Below are 13,180 nucleotides of genomic sequence, written 5' to 3'. Positions count from 1 at the left end.
GGGGAGGGACGGTGGGGGGCGGGGAGCTGGGGAGAGATAGCAAGGGGAGAAATGCCAGATGTAGGTGATGGGGAGGAAGGCAGCAAATCACACTGCCACGTGTGTACCTATGCAACAATTTTGCACGTTCTTCACATGTACCCCAAAACCCAAAATGCAATAAAATAAATGGGGGGGGAGGGAAATAATAAATAAATTTTAAAAAATGGCAATTGTCAAAAAAAATAAAACAAAAAACTTAAACTGAGGGAGTAAGGGTTTGTCTGATTATACCTGGAAATAAATATATTTTTAAGTCAAAAAAAAAAAAAAATGTTGAATATTGGCCCCCACTCTCTTCTGGCTTGTTGGGTTTCTGCAGAAAGATCTGCTGTTAGTCTGATGGGCTTCCCTTTGTGGTAACTCCATCTTTCTGTCTGCCGTTAACATTTTTTCCTTAATTTCAACCTTGGTTATTCTGATGATTATGTGTCTTAGGGCTGACTCTTCTCAAGGAATATCTTTTCGGTGTTTTCTGTATTTCCTGAATTTCGATATTGGCTGTCTTGCTATGTTGGGGAAGTTCTCCTGGATAATATCCTGAAGTGTGCTTTCCAACTTGGTTCCTTCTCCCTATCACTTTCAGGTATATCAATCAAACGTAGGTTTGGTCTTTCCACATAGTCCCATATTTCTTGGAGGTTTTGTTAGCTCCGTTTCATTCTTTTTTCTCTAATCTTGTCTTCACGCTTTATTTCATTAAGTTGATGTTCAATCTCTGATATCCTTTCTTCCACCTGATCGATTTCGCTATTGATACCTGAGTATGCTAAGTTCTCGTGCTGTGTTTTTCAGCTCCATCAGGTCATTTACGTTCTTCTCTAAACTGGTTATTCTAGTCAGTATTTCGTCTAACTTTTTTTCAAGGTTCTTAGCTTCTTTGTATTAGGTTAGAACATACTCCTTTAGCTCGGAGGAGTTTGTTATTACCCACCTTCTCAAGCCTACTTCTGTCAATTTATTAAACTCATTCTCTGTCCAGCTTTGTTCCCTTGCTGGTGAGGAGTTTCGATCCTTTGGAGAAGAGGCGTTCTGATTTTTGGAATTTTCAGCCTTTTTTGCACTGTTTTTTCCTCATCTTCTTGGATTTATCTACCTTTGGTTTTTGCCGTTGGTGACCTTTGGATGGAGTTTTAGTGTGGCGGTTCTTTCTGTTGATGTTGATGCTATTGGTTTGTTAGTTTTCCTTTTAACAGTCAGGCCTCTCTTCTGCAGGTCTGCTGGAGTTTGCTGGAGGTTCACTCCAGACCCTGTTTGCGTGGGTTTCACCAGTGGAGGCTGCAGAACAGCAAAGAGAGCTGCCTGCTCCTTCCTCTGGAAGCTTTGTCCCAGGGGGCACCTGCCAGACGCTACGCACAGCTCTCCTGTATGAGGTATCTGTCGACCCCTGCTGGAACGTGTTTCCCTGTCAGGAGGCATGGGGGTCAGGGATCTACTTCAGGAGACAGTCAGTTAGCACTTTTAATTTAAGAACTTTTCCTTTACATTTGCAACTTAGCTGTTTGGCCCAAAAGGCCTAGCTTTCAGCATGTCTCATGTTTCAACAGCCCTTCTTCATTAAGCTTAATCATTTCTAACTTCTGATTTAAAGTGAGAGATGTTTAACTTTTCTTTTCATGTGAATACTTAGAGGCCATCACAGGGTTGTTAAGTGGCCTAATCTCAATATTGTTGTGTCTCAGGGAACCGGAGATATGAGAGAGAGAGAGAGAGAGAGAGAGAGAGAGAGAGAGAGAGAGAGAGAGAGAGAGAGGGAGGGAGAGAGAGAGATGGAAGAATGAGTGGTAGGCGGAGCAGTGAGAACATACAACATTTATTAAGTTTACCATTTTATATGGGCATGGTTTATGGCACCCCAAATAACTATGAGTAACATCAACAACCACTGATCACAGATCAACATAAGAGATATAATGAAAAAGTTTGAAATATTGCAAGAAGTACAAAAATATCACACACAGAAAAAATGAGCACATGCTGTTGGAAAAATGGTGCTAACAGATGATGGTAGGGATGTCATAACTTTTCAATTTATTAAAAAGGCAGTATCTGCAAAGGGCAATAAAGTGAAATGCAAAAGTACAGGGTCTGCCTACATTTCTTCTTCCCTCTCTCCTTTCTTTCTGGAATACAAACTACATATATATTACATATTTCACTATGTTTCACCTACTCTGCTATCTTTTTTTGTTCTTTCTTTTCTATTAGTTTTTGTTTGAATATTTTCTATTAATCTATCTTTAAATTCACTTATTCCTTCTTCTCTTGTGTCTAGTCTTCTATAAGTGAACTAATTTCAGATACTGTATTTTTTATCCTAAAATGCCCATTTGATTATCTTTTATTCTGATTTTCTAATAAAATTTTTCTAATAATTAAAAAATGTCATTTTTCTCCCTTTTCTATTAAAAATACATTAATAAGTTATTTTCAAATTCTTGTGCATAAATGCTAATAAAAGAACCATTTATGGGACTGCCTCTGTTGTTTCTCTCATGATTAGCAGCCAGATATTCCTGCCTCTCTGCGTATCTAGCAATGTGAGTCTCCTTTTTCCCTCTACTTGTTATACTAAGAGTGCTGACCTGCTGTGACTTACTATTTCTTTCTTGGAAGCAGAATTCCTCCCCTATTCCTGGGATTTTTTTTAACCTATATTGTAGGAATATTGAACTACCATTGTTTTTCCTTATTAAAAATCTGCTTCAATGTTGCATATTATTGGGTAATTATTTGCTTTCACTTTTATCATCAAAAGAGTACAGTAGCACCTTACCTGCTCAAAAGTCATCCAACCATTGCAATTGTTAACCATAAGAAACAAGATGATCCTCTGAAAGGCCAACATCAATGGCACAAAACCAATAAATTTTTACTCACACCAGTTCTTAAGAATAAGTATACACACACATACACATATCCCATCAACCTGTGTTGTAGTAGGTAGAACATGGATTTTGATGACAGAAGACATGGCCTAAACCTTATCTGCCATTTACTAGCAGAGAGACATTAGGTACAACACTTAACTTACTTTGAGTCTTAGTTTTCAAAAGTTGTTGAAAGATAAAATAGTATATTTTAAATTCACAGATGTTGTGAAGACAAAACAGTGTATTTTAAAGACCTTTGTAAACTGTAAGCATGTTGTAAATGCCTTATTACATAGTTTTTAAATCTACAGATCAAAAGCTACACATCAAATAAACATGGAGCTAACAGTGTAACAGACACATGGACAGTAACTGACAATCAACAGAATAACATCGAGAGAAGAGTAAAAAACTATTTTAAAAGTACAATAAGAACTCAGGTAAGCTATTTAATCTAAACTGAAACAGTTCCTACTAATTTCAACAGACCCTGGAGCTATTATTTTATTTTAACACAATAGGAATTAATGTTTATGACAAGTTTAAATCTGAAACAATATCCTGCATATTACTATTAAAATATAAAAATATCTAATGAACACTGGAAAAAGTATAATAAAAAAATGACTAAAATAAAAATTCCACTTGAATAATCTGCAAGCAGATTTGTTTCTACTTAAGGGCCTGTATACCATATAATTTTGGCATGAGTAAATATGTTAAAAAAAATGAAGAATCTGCATCATTGGCCAGGTGTGGTGGCTCACACCTGTAATCCCAGCACTTTGGGAGGCCAAGGTGTGTGGATCATCTGCGGTCAGAAGTTCAAGACCAGCGGAGCCAATATGGTGAAACCCCTCCTATACTGACAATACAAAAATTAGCCAGGAGTGATGGCACACACCTCTAGTCTCAGCTACTCTGGAGGCTGAGGTAGAAGAATCACCTGAAGCCAGGAGGCAGAGGTTACAGTGAGCCTGGATCATGTCACTGCACTCCAGCCTAGGCAAAAAAACAAGACTCCGTTAAAAAAAGAAAAAAAAAAAAAAATCTGCATCATTAACTCACTCACTAGTAGAAAACTTTGTAAAAGGTATTTTTCAGAAGTCTGAAGAAAACAAGTAATAGACTGTGGCTAATAAACAGAAGAAAGTGAAATCAACATTCTCATAGAGCAAAAAGTAAAAGGAACAAGGTGGCCTATATGAAGAAATGGTCAAAGAAGGCACGTGGCATAGATTCTTGAAAGCAAGAATCATTTGGGGAACTCTAAAGAATAGTATAGCAGGGTTGTAAAGTAGGTAATACATTAAGTTTTAGTACATAATAATTTAACAAAAATGGTTGTAAAGTATATTTATCAATGAATTAAAGAGATAACTCCAGAGTTGACTAGGCAAACACACGTAAAATATCAGGCTTATACCACAAATACAAAATTTCAAAAAAGCGCTAAAGGAAGTCAAGAATTTAAGTGAAAAATAGCTACACAGTCTAATGTAAAAGAAGAAAATCAGTACCTTGCCATTGTTGAAAATGGAAATAGGATCAGGATCTTTTTCACAGGCCTTGTTAAAACACATCTGTGCAGGTATGATTTCTCTAAAGCTTAAAGGCATTATGCCAAAACTAAGAGTCACTTAATCCTGTATCTGAAGTCAGAATAGAAAAGGCAAAAATACTCTAATTTTTGCATATGTTAAGATTTCATTATGTGCTAAGTGCTTTTATTTGGTAACTAAACCTAATAATATGTCAACCAAATTCTAAAATAGTAATATCTGAAAATATCTCTGTAAAAACTATGTCCAAAATAATTCAGTAATCTTATGAACAAATCTATATACCTTAGCAAGTGATTTTACAATAGGATTCTCCATAATTCCCTTGAGGAAAATTAGGTCTATTTCTTCTGCTCCAGTAGATGAAGGCAGCTCCGTAAGGTTTTCCAAGACTTGCTGCATTGCTGCTGAGATAAAAGCAACATAAAAACAAAACAAAACAAAAATTTCAAACCATTATGGAGTAAGATTATTTTAATAATGCAAATAGACATTTAGAATATTCTTTTAAAAAATAACATTTTCAAAAATGAAATTGTTAAACAGTATGAGTTTCAAATTGACTTTCCAGGAATTAGTAGCAGAATAGATTTTTAGATGCAATTTGGACTTTATCAGACTACTTTATACATACTTACAACATTTCACTTGCTTTTTATTTTTTGAATTTAAAAACATTACTCAAGGAAAAATACAAAATTCAAATAGACTTACAAGTAAAAAGTCTAATTTAGGAATAATAAAACTTCCTACAAGCCCAGAACCAGCTTTTGCTGCCGAATTCTATGAAACAATTTAAAAAGAATTAAGATAAATACTTCACAAACTCTTCCAATTAAAAAAAAAAAAAAACAAAAAAAGAGGAAGAAACACCTTCCAACTCACTCTATGGGACCAATTACCCTGATACTAAACCCAACATCACACACACACACACACACACACAGAAATATTACAGCCAATGTCTCCTAGAAATACGGATGCAAAAATCTTAAAATATTGGCAAACTGAATCCAGTGACATATAAAAAGAATTGTACATAATGGGCAAGTTCACTTTATCCCAGGAATGCAAGAGTAGTTCAATGTATTTAAAAAAAAAATCAATATAATATTCTCAATAGAACAAAGAACAAAACCTAATATTTCAGACAAAGAAAATCATTAGACAAAACCTAAAACCCTTTCATAATAAAAATATTCACTCAGCTAAAAACAGGAGGAAAATACTTCACTCTGATAAATGGCTTCTATGAAAAACCCACAGCTAACATCATACTTAATGGAGCTTTTACTCTTACATATGGAATAAAACAAGGCTGTATATTTTTGGCATTTTTATTAAACTTTGTATTGGAGGTTCTAGACAGGGCAGTTAAGCAAAAAAAGAAAAGAAAGAAGACAAGTAAAAGGCATCCAGATTTGAAAGCAATAAGTAAAACAATTTCTATTTGCAGATCATTTGATTTTATATATGGAAAATCCCAATATACAAAAATTTACTATAATTAATAAGTGAGTTCACCAAGATTTCAAGATAGAAAATCAATATAAAACAACCAATACGTTGTTACATATAGTGTATTTCTATACTCTAGTGACAAACAATCCAAAAATGAAATTAAGAAAACCGTTTCTTTAATAGTAGCATCAAAAAAAGAAAAAAAAATGCTGAGAAATAGATGTAACAGTAGTAGTACAAAATCTGTACAATGAAACTATAAAACATCACTGAAAGAATGAAGAAGGCCTAAATAAATGACATCCCACGTTCATGGATCAGAGAACTTATTATTAAAATGGCAAAAGTTCCCAAATTAATCTACAGGTTTAACACAATCCCTATAAAAATCTCTACTGCCTTTCCTTTTTTGTAGAAATTGACAAGCTCATTCCATTCATGTGGAAACTCAAAAGAAAAGAAAAAAAAAAAAAAAANAAAAAAAAAAAAAAAAAATCCAGAATACCCAGGAGCCTTCAAAAAGAACAACAAAGTTGCAGATCTCACACTCTCCACTTCAAAACTTACTAAAAAGCTACAGTAATCAAGACTATGTGGAACTAGCATATAGACAGACATATAACTACACAAGAGCACAGTAACAAATCCATGAATTTATGGTCAGTTGATTCTGAATGTGCCAAGATAATTAAAGAAAAAATAGTTTTTTCAACAATTGGTGCTGGGATAACATGTACATGTAAGAGAGTGAAGCTAGACCCTTCCCCTCATTCAATATTATAATCTTATCAGTTTTATCTCTATTTGATGTTTCGGAGAATAAATCAACAATAAATACAGAAGTTGTTTTTAATATTAACTTTTATTCTTATTAAAACAAAATACAGACACTGTTAAAAATCAGATTGTACTGCTAAATGGCTTATAAAATACAGTTTTCTGTTCCATGCTGTTTACCCTTCTCCAAACTTATCCTACTCCCAGAACTAATTATTAGGAACTTAATGGTTTCTTCTAATCAGATGTGCTGGTAGTTTCTCTTCTTTCTTGATAATATGCTAATGTTGCTACTTTGTGATTGTCCCCTTTTGTACATTACCTACTTTCTGCTAGAATACTAGAGGTTTCAGCTTTTACCTTCCTGGTCTTCACACTCTCCGTTTTTTAAAAGTAAAATAGTGTTTTTCATATTAAACTCTCAAAACTTTTTTCCAAATGTTTCAACAAGCTTTCACATTTTTATCAGCATTTTTCCAAATGTTCAAATCTTTTTCTAATACTCTATCAGACCTATTTCTTGTCTTCTATCCCTGATCTCCCTCACAAAGCATTCTTCTCTTGTATGTTAACTTGGACAGGTTCATCTGCCAGGGTTTCTTGAATGACAATTTTTGAAGATAAAGAGGCAAACAAGAGCACAATGTGCACTTGACAAAGGAGAAGGAAAACAAGTATTGGACTAAGAAGAAGAAAGATGACACAGGAAATAAAGAATATAAACTATACCTACTTCATAGTTTTGCTTAAGGTCAACAGATTACTTTTAAGTGGGCAGGAAAAAATAGAATCAATTTTTAAAAGTAGTTTTGTCCTGTGACTATAAATGTGGTTAGCAGTACATCTCATTACTTACTATTCTTTTATTTGACATTGTACATTTGTCTTTATTTTTCATTTTTATTATGGAAAACTTCAAACATATATGAAGGAAACAGAGTAATATAATAAACCACATAACTATCAGCTCCGACAATTAGCAACTCATGGTCAATCTTGTTTCATACCCCTATATACTTTCTACCTTATATAATTTTGAAGCAAATTCTAGAAATCCTATTTCAATGTATATGTCTCAAAGATCAGCACTCTTTTTGTTCTCTCTTAGATGGAGTCTCGCTCTGTGGCCCAGGCTGGAGTGCAGTGGTGGAATCTCACCTAACTCCAAACTCACCCTCTCGGGTTCAAGCAATTCTTTGCCTCAGCCTCCCAAGTAGCTGGGACTACAGGTGCCCGCCACCACACCCAGCTAATTTTTGTATTTTTGGTAGAGACGGGTTTCACCATATTGGCCAGGCTGGTCTCGAATTCCTGACCTTGAGATCCACCTGCCTCGGCTTCCCAAAGTGGTGGGATTGCAGGTGTGAGCCACTGCAGCCAGCAGATCAGCACTCTTTTTAAACAGCATAACCAAAATACTGTTAGCAACAGTATTGTAGGAAAAAAGAATCAATAAAAGGTTCCTCTTCAAAGCTTTCCTTTTAGTTCATTATGAATAAATAATAGTTTCTTCAAAGGTTAATTTACTTTAAAGCTTTTGCTAATAATCTTAAAGTAACTGTTAGTCATAATAAAGAAATAAGTGCATCCCATGTTCTTAGTTCTTACACTTAAACCTAGATATTCACCCAGACATGCCTGGACAAGCCCAGGCAAATATTAGGTCATAGCTTATTCCCCTTCCTTGCTTGGAAATGTTATCACTTCTCTAAGCATTCCTCAAGTTACTTCCTCTTTTCCTTTGTTCTCCTCTGCCTTTTCTTCTTTAGAAAATTTCCAAGTTTTTAGCCAATCGGGTCAAGCATAGAATTTGAGTTCCCATTCCGGCTAATGGAAACTGGACACAGTAGTAGGGTGCTTGCATCAGATTATGAAAGTTATAAATGTCCCTGTCTCCTTTGTTTAGGGGTGCCCTCGTGGCAAGACTACCAGCAAGTTGCACCATTCCTGCAGGGAGTAAACTAGCCTTGCTAAGTTATCCATTGTCTCGGTGTGAATTATTTCCAATGTTATAAACCCGTATCCAACAATTATCAAATTAGCAATACCTAAAAAATGAACAGTAATTCATTAATGTTATCAAATGTCTCATCAGTGTTCATAACTCAAGTTGTACTGAAGATTTTTTTTAATGTACCTTCTATATTGATTCTTGAGGTGCTTGTTTTTTTTTAACCGGTGTTTTAGTCAGTAGAGAAGAGATAGAAATTGTGAAATAGATCTTTGGTTATTTTAAAGATCTTCATAAGTTGTTACTGATTCTTAATCATATGGAATTTAATCTAGAAATTGATAAACTTGACAACATCCCTTGTCTTGGAAAAGAAATCTCAAATATTACAATGCTATCAATCATTCTCAAATTAGTTTGTATATTTGGTGGATTCATAGTCAAAATATAATACATAGTTATTTTTAACTATATAATCCTAAAATCATGTGAAATGATAAAGAAAAAACGTGAGAAAATTATAACAAGTAATGGGAGATGGGCCTACTCCCAATTTAGTAAAAGTGATTCTGCAGAGTCCCTCACCAAAATTATGAACAATGGAATCTGAGCTGCTTGCTACCTTCTTACAGAAATCTCTCCTGCGTTTCTCTGCTTAAAATGGAAACAGCTGTTCCGTGTCACCAGTCTTTCTTCCCCAAGCTTCAAATAAAGTACTTCCATGATTTTTAAAAAAGTAACAAAATGATTTAGTCCTATAAAATATTAGAACATAAATCTATAATAATTAGATATCAAAAAACACAAGACAACTCTAGTATGTGTAAAAACGTAATATATAACATAAGAGTCTCTCAGTAATGAGAGCCTTACAAAGCTAAGATAGGAGCCAGAGAAAAAGAGACGTTTTTCCCATTTACTTAGAGATCGCAGGAAGGAAAGAGTCCAAACTCAAAAGGTAAGTTATCTACGAGTTCCACTCCTTCTCCACAATCACTAGAGGAGATAAAGACTTTAATCAGACACTAGATTCAACAACACACAAATGGGATTTTTACATGAGGTAGAGAAAAATTAATAGATTTAATCTCACCCTTCAGTTACCAAATAAGAATAAAACATGAATCACCAATTGCTTATGAAAACTAGCAGCATGAATTAGACTAACCAAATTCAACAAACAAAAGCATGAACCTCCAGAGAAACAGAATTACTAGGAAATAAAGAGAGAGGAAAAAAAAAAGATAAATTGTAATACACACAAAGATCAAGCTGAAGAAAGAATACTCCCATTAAAAAAGGGCAGAGAGAGGGAAAGTATGAGTAAACTGTTATGGATCATGAAAGACAAAAATTTACAAGGTAATTAAATGCAGAAATGAATTAATAAAAGGAAAAGCAAAAGTCAACCAATCAAAAGACATGGATTTGATCACTAAGTCAATAAATAGCTGCCTCTTTTAAATGACCAATTAAAATACACAAATACTTAGCTGGTCTAATTAAGAAAAAAATAAGACACAAAGAGTGATGTCAGTAAGATGGCTGACTCTAAGTGTCTGGTGCACATTCCTCCGCTTCAAAAAAGGATCAAGGCAATAAGCAAACAGCTAAGATTTGACTGGAGTGTTGAAGGAGAGTGCTGAAGTACAGCAGGGAAGTGGGGAGGTACCTGTGATGACTGGAAGCCTACAAGGCCAGCATGGAGGGGCATCCTGCCTCTAACATCCCATCCTCCCAACCTGGAATGGCCCAGAGTGAGGGGCAACTTCCTCTTGAAGGGGCAGAGTAAGAGGCTTGGTAGTGAGGGCAGGGTCAGGGGCTTGGTAGTGGGGGAAGGTAATCAGAGGAGCCTCAGCAGCCTCCATTCCCACTGCAAACACCTGCAGTCCTTACTATGGGAGAATCCAGTGGTCGAAAGCCCTGAACCCAGTTTGGGGAGCTGCTGTGAATTCACACACCTGTATTCCCCAGATTGGGAGCCAAGAATTGCACTCCTCACTCACAACTTCCTCCCTGTGAGCCAAGCTGCTGCAGCATGTCACCCACCATCTTGAGAACAGAACCACTTCTGAAGTACACCCTGCACTTTTCCAGCCTAGGGTCTCTGTTTTTACTCCACTAAACCCACACAGGCATCTGAATGCCATAGCCCCAGCTACATACAGCATGAGTCCAGGATCTGCTGTGACTCTGGTCCTGCAGAGCAAGGAAACCAATCTCTGCTGCTAGCACTTCTGGCCAAACAGTCTGGTGGACACAACCAGGGCAAACCCACCCTTGAAACAGCCAAACCACTGTATGCCCTCCTCTGAGCAGCAGAGGTTCCTGAGCAACTGAGCAGCTGACATGTACTCATGGTAGCCAAGTGGTTGCACGCCCATGTCCTGAGCCTGAAAAACAGCCTGGCAGAATAGCCTCTGGAGTAGAAGTCCTTGGACTGGCTGCACATTGGCACCTAGGGCCTAAGATACTCCAGGAGGCCTGAACTCACAGACATGCCCACAGACTGGCTGAGCAGTTGTGCGCCCAGCCCCAGGACCTAAAAAACAGACTAGTGGGTTCTCCTCTGGTAAACATGTCCCCAGACTGGTCAAGTGGCTGCACACCAACCCTCAGAACTTGAGAAATAGCCCAATGGCCTCAACCCAGGCATCATATCTCCAAGCCTGCTGAGCAGGCATGTGCCCATGCCACCAGCCAGAGTAACAGCCTCATGGCCATAATCCCAGCGAGCCAGACACCGATTTAGTTGCCTCATTACAGCATTCACTCATGCACCCCCAACCTGAGAAACAGCCCAGTGAGCCCACCCCTGGCAAAGTTGCACCATCGCTGCCACAAACTCTTGCAGCTTAGGCCACTGAAATACAAACATCACTAAAATTGATTACTACTAAAGAATCTGCAATGAGACTACACTGCTGGGTCTACCTAGAAACAAAGTAAATGTACCCAACCCAACCAATACTTCAAGTTTTTCCTGTGAAACAACTCCATGAAACTGGAAAAGGCAACTTTTCCACCATAGGTGTAGAAATAAATGTAGAGCTAGAGCAAACATGAAAATACAAAGAAACGTGACATTTCCAAAGGAATACAGTAACTCTCCAATAACAGATCCTAATTATTAATATATAAAATATCAGGAAAATAATTCAAAATAATAATCTTAAGGAAGCTCAGTGTGATACAAAATACAGATACACAATTCAACAAAATTAGGTAAAATGATTCATTATTTGAATGAGAAATTCAGTGAAGAGATATTAGAAAACAAACAGAAATCTTAGAGCTGAAGAATTCAATGAATGAAATTAAAATACAATGAAGAGCTTCAACAAAAGACTAGACCAAGCAGACAAAAGAATTTCTGAACTTAAGACAGGTTTTTTGAAATAACTAGGCAGAAAGAAAGAAAAAAGAAGGAAAAAAAAAATAAGCAAGAAGAAAGCCTACAGGATTTAAAGAACACCATTAAATGAACAAATACATTATGAGAGTTCCAGAAGAAGAATAAAAGGAAACGCCATAGAAAAAAATTTAAAGAACTAGTTGTAAAATAACTTCCCAAGTTTTGGGAGATAATGGACATTCAGATCCAGGAAGCACAAAAGTCCTCAAATCAATAAAAATCTAAACAGTCCACTTTGGGGACATTATTTTCAAATTGTCAAAAGTCAAAGACAAAGAATTCTAAAAACAGCAAAAGAAAAGCATCAAGTCATAGACAAGGAAATCAAAATAGTAATACAGAGAACCACTCATCCACAAAAATAAACAGTAAGAGAATGTAAGAAACAAGGAATATTTTTTAAAAAGAAAAGAAAACAACAAAATGACAGGAGTAAGCCCTTACTTATGAATAATACCCTTGGCTGTAAATGGATTGAATTCCCCAATTAAAAAATATAAAATGGCTGAATGGATTAAAAAAAAAAAAAAAGAGTCAACTACATGTTGCCTACTCACTTCAACTGTGAAGACACACATAGGGAAAGTAGAGATGCAAAAAGATATTCCATGCAAATGAAAACCAAAAGCTGCACTTATTTCATTTCAGAAAAAGCAGACTTTAAAAGCTGTAAAAAGAGAGAAAGAAGGACATTGTAGTAAAAGGGTCAATTAAGCAACAGGCTATATAACAATTATAAATGCACATAACCCTGGAATACCAGATAAATAAAGCAAATATTATTACATCTAAAAGGAGAGATAGACCCCAATCAATAATAGTTGGAAACTTCAACATCTCACTCTCAGCATTGGACAGATCACCTAGACAGAAAATCAACAATGACCTATCAGATTTTAACTCCACCACAGGTCAAACAGACCTAACAGACATTTACAGAACATTTCACCTCATAGTTGCGGAATACACATTCTTTTCATCAGCACATGAAACATTTTCTAGGACTGATCCTATGTTAGGGCACAAAAGTCACATTTTTGTTTTTTGTTGTTTTTTTTTTTTTGAGACGGAGTTTTCACTCTTGTTACCCAGGCTGGAGTGC

General features: G+C 35.9%; 1 protein-coding gene across 3 annotated transcripts in view; it reads right to left on the bottom strand.

Moving 5' to 3' along the window:
- MPP6 (membrane palmitoylated protein 6) overlaps positions 1–13,180 on the bottom strand; it is a 126,863-nt gene that overhangs the window by 70,318 nt on the left and 43,365 nt on the right. For 2 of the 3 annotated variants that reach the window (XM_017527001.2, XM_017527000.2), the window contains exon 2: positions 4,760–4,878. In XM_017527001.2, coding sequence (XP_017382490.1) covers positions 4,760–4,876 — 117 coding nt within the window. In that variant the 5' untranslated portion in view covers positions 4,877–4,878. Of the gene's footprint in view, positions 1–4,759; positions 4,882–13,180 lie in introns of all 3 variants that reach the window. The other variant, XM_037737916.1, reaches the window with a different exon arrangement.

The sequence above is a fragment of the Cebus imitator genome, unplaced genomic scaffold (genome assembly GCF_001604975.1).
Source record: "Cebus imitator isolate Cc_AM_T3 unplaced genomic scaffold, Cebus_imitator-1.0 Scaffold45, whole genome shotgun sequence".
Taxonomy (NCBI): domain Eukaryota; kingdom Metazoa; phylum Chordata; class Mammalia; order Primates; family Cebidae; genus Cebus; species Cebus imitator.
Note: the sequence above shows the minus strand (reverse complement) of the source record. Positions and strands in the feature narration are given on the sequence as shown.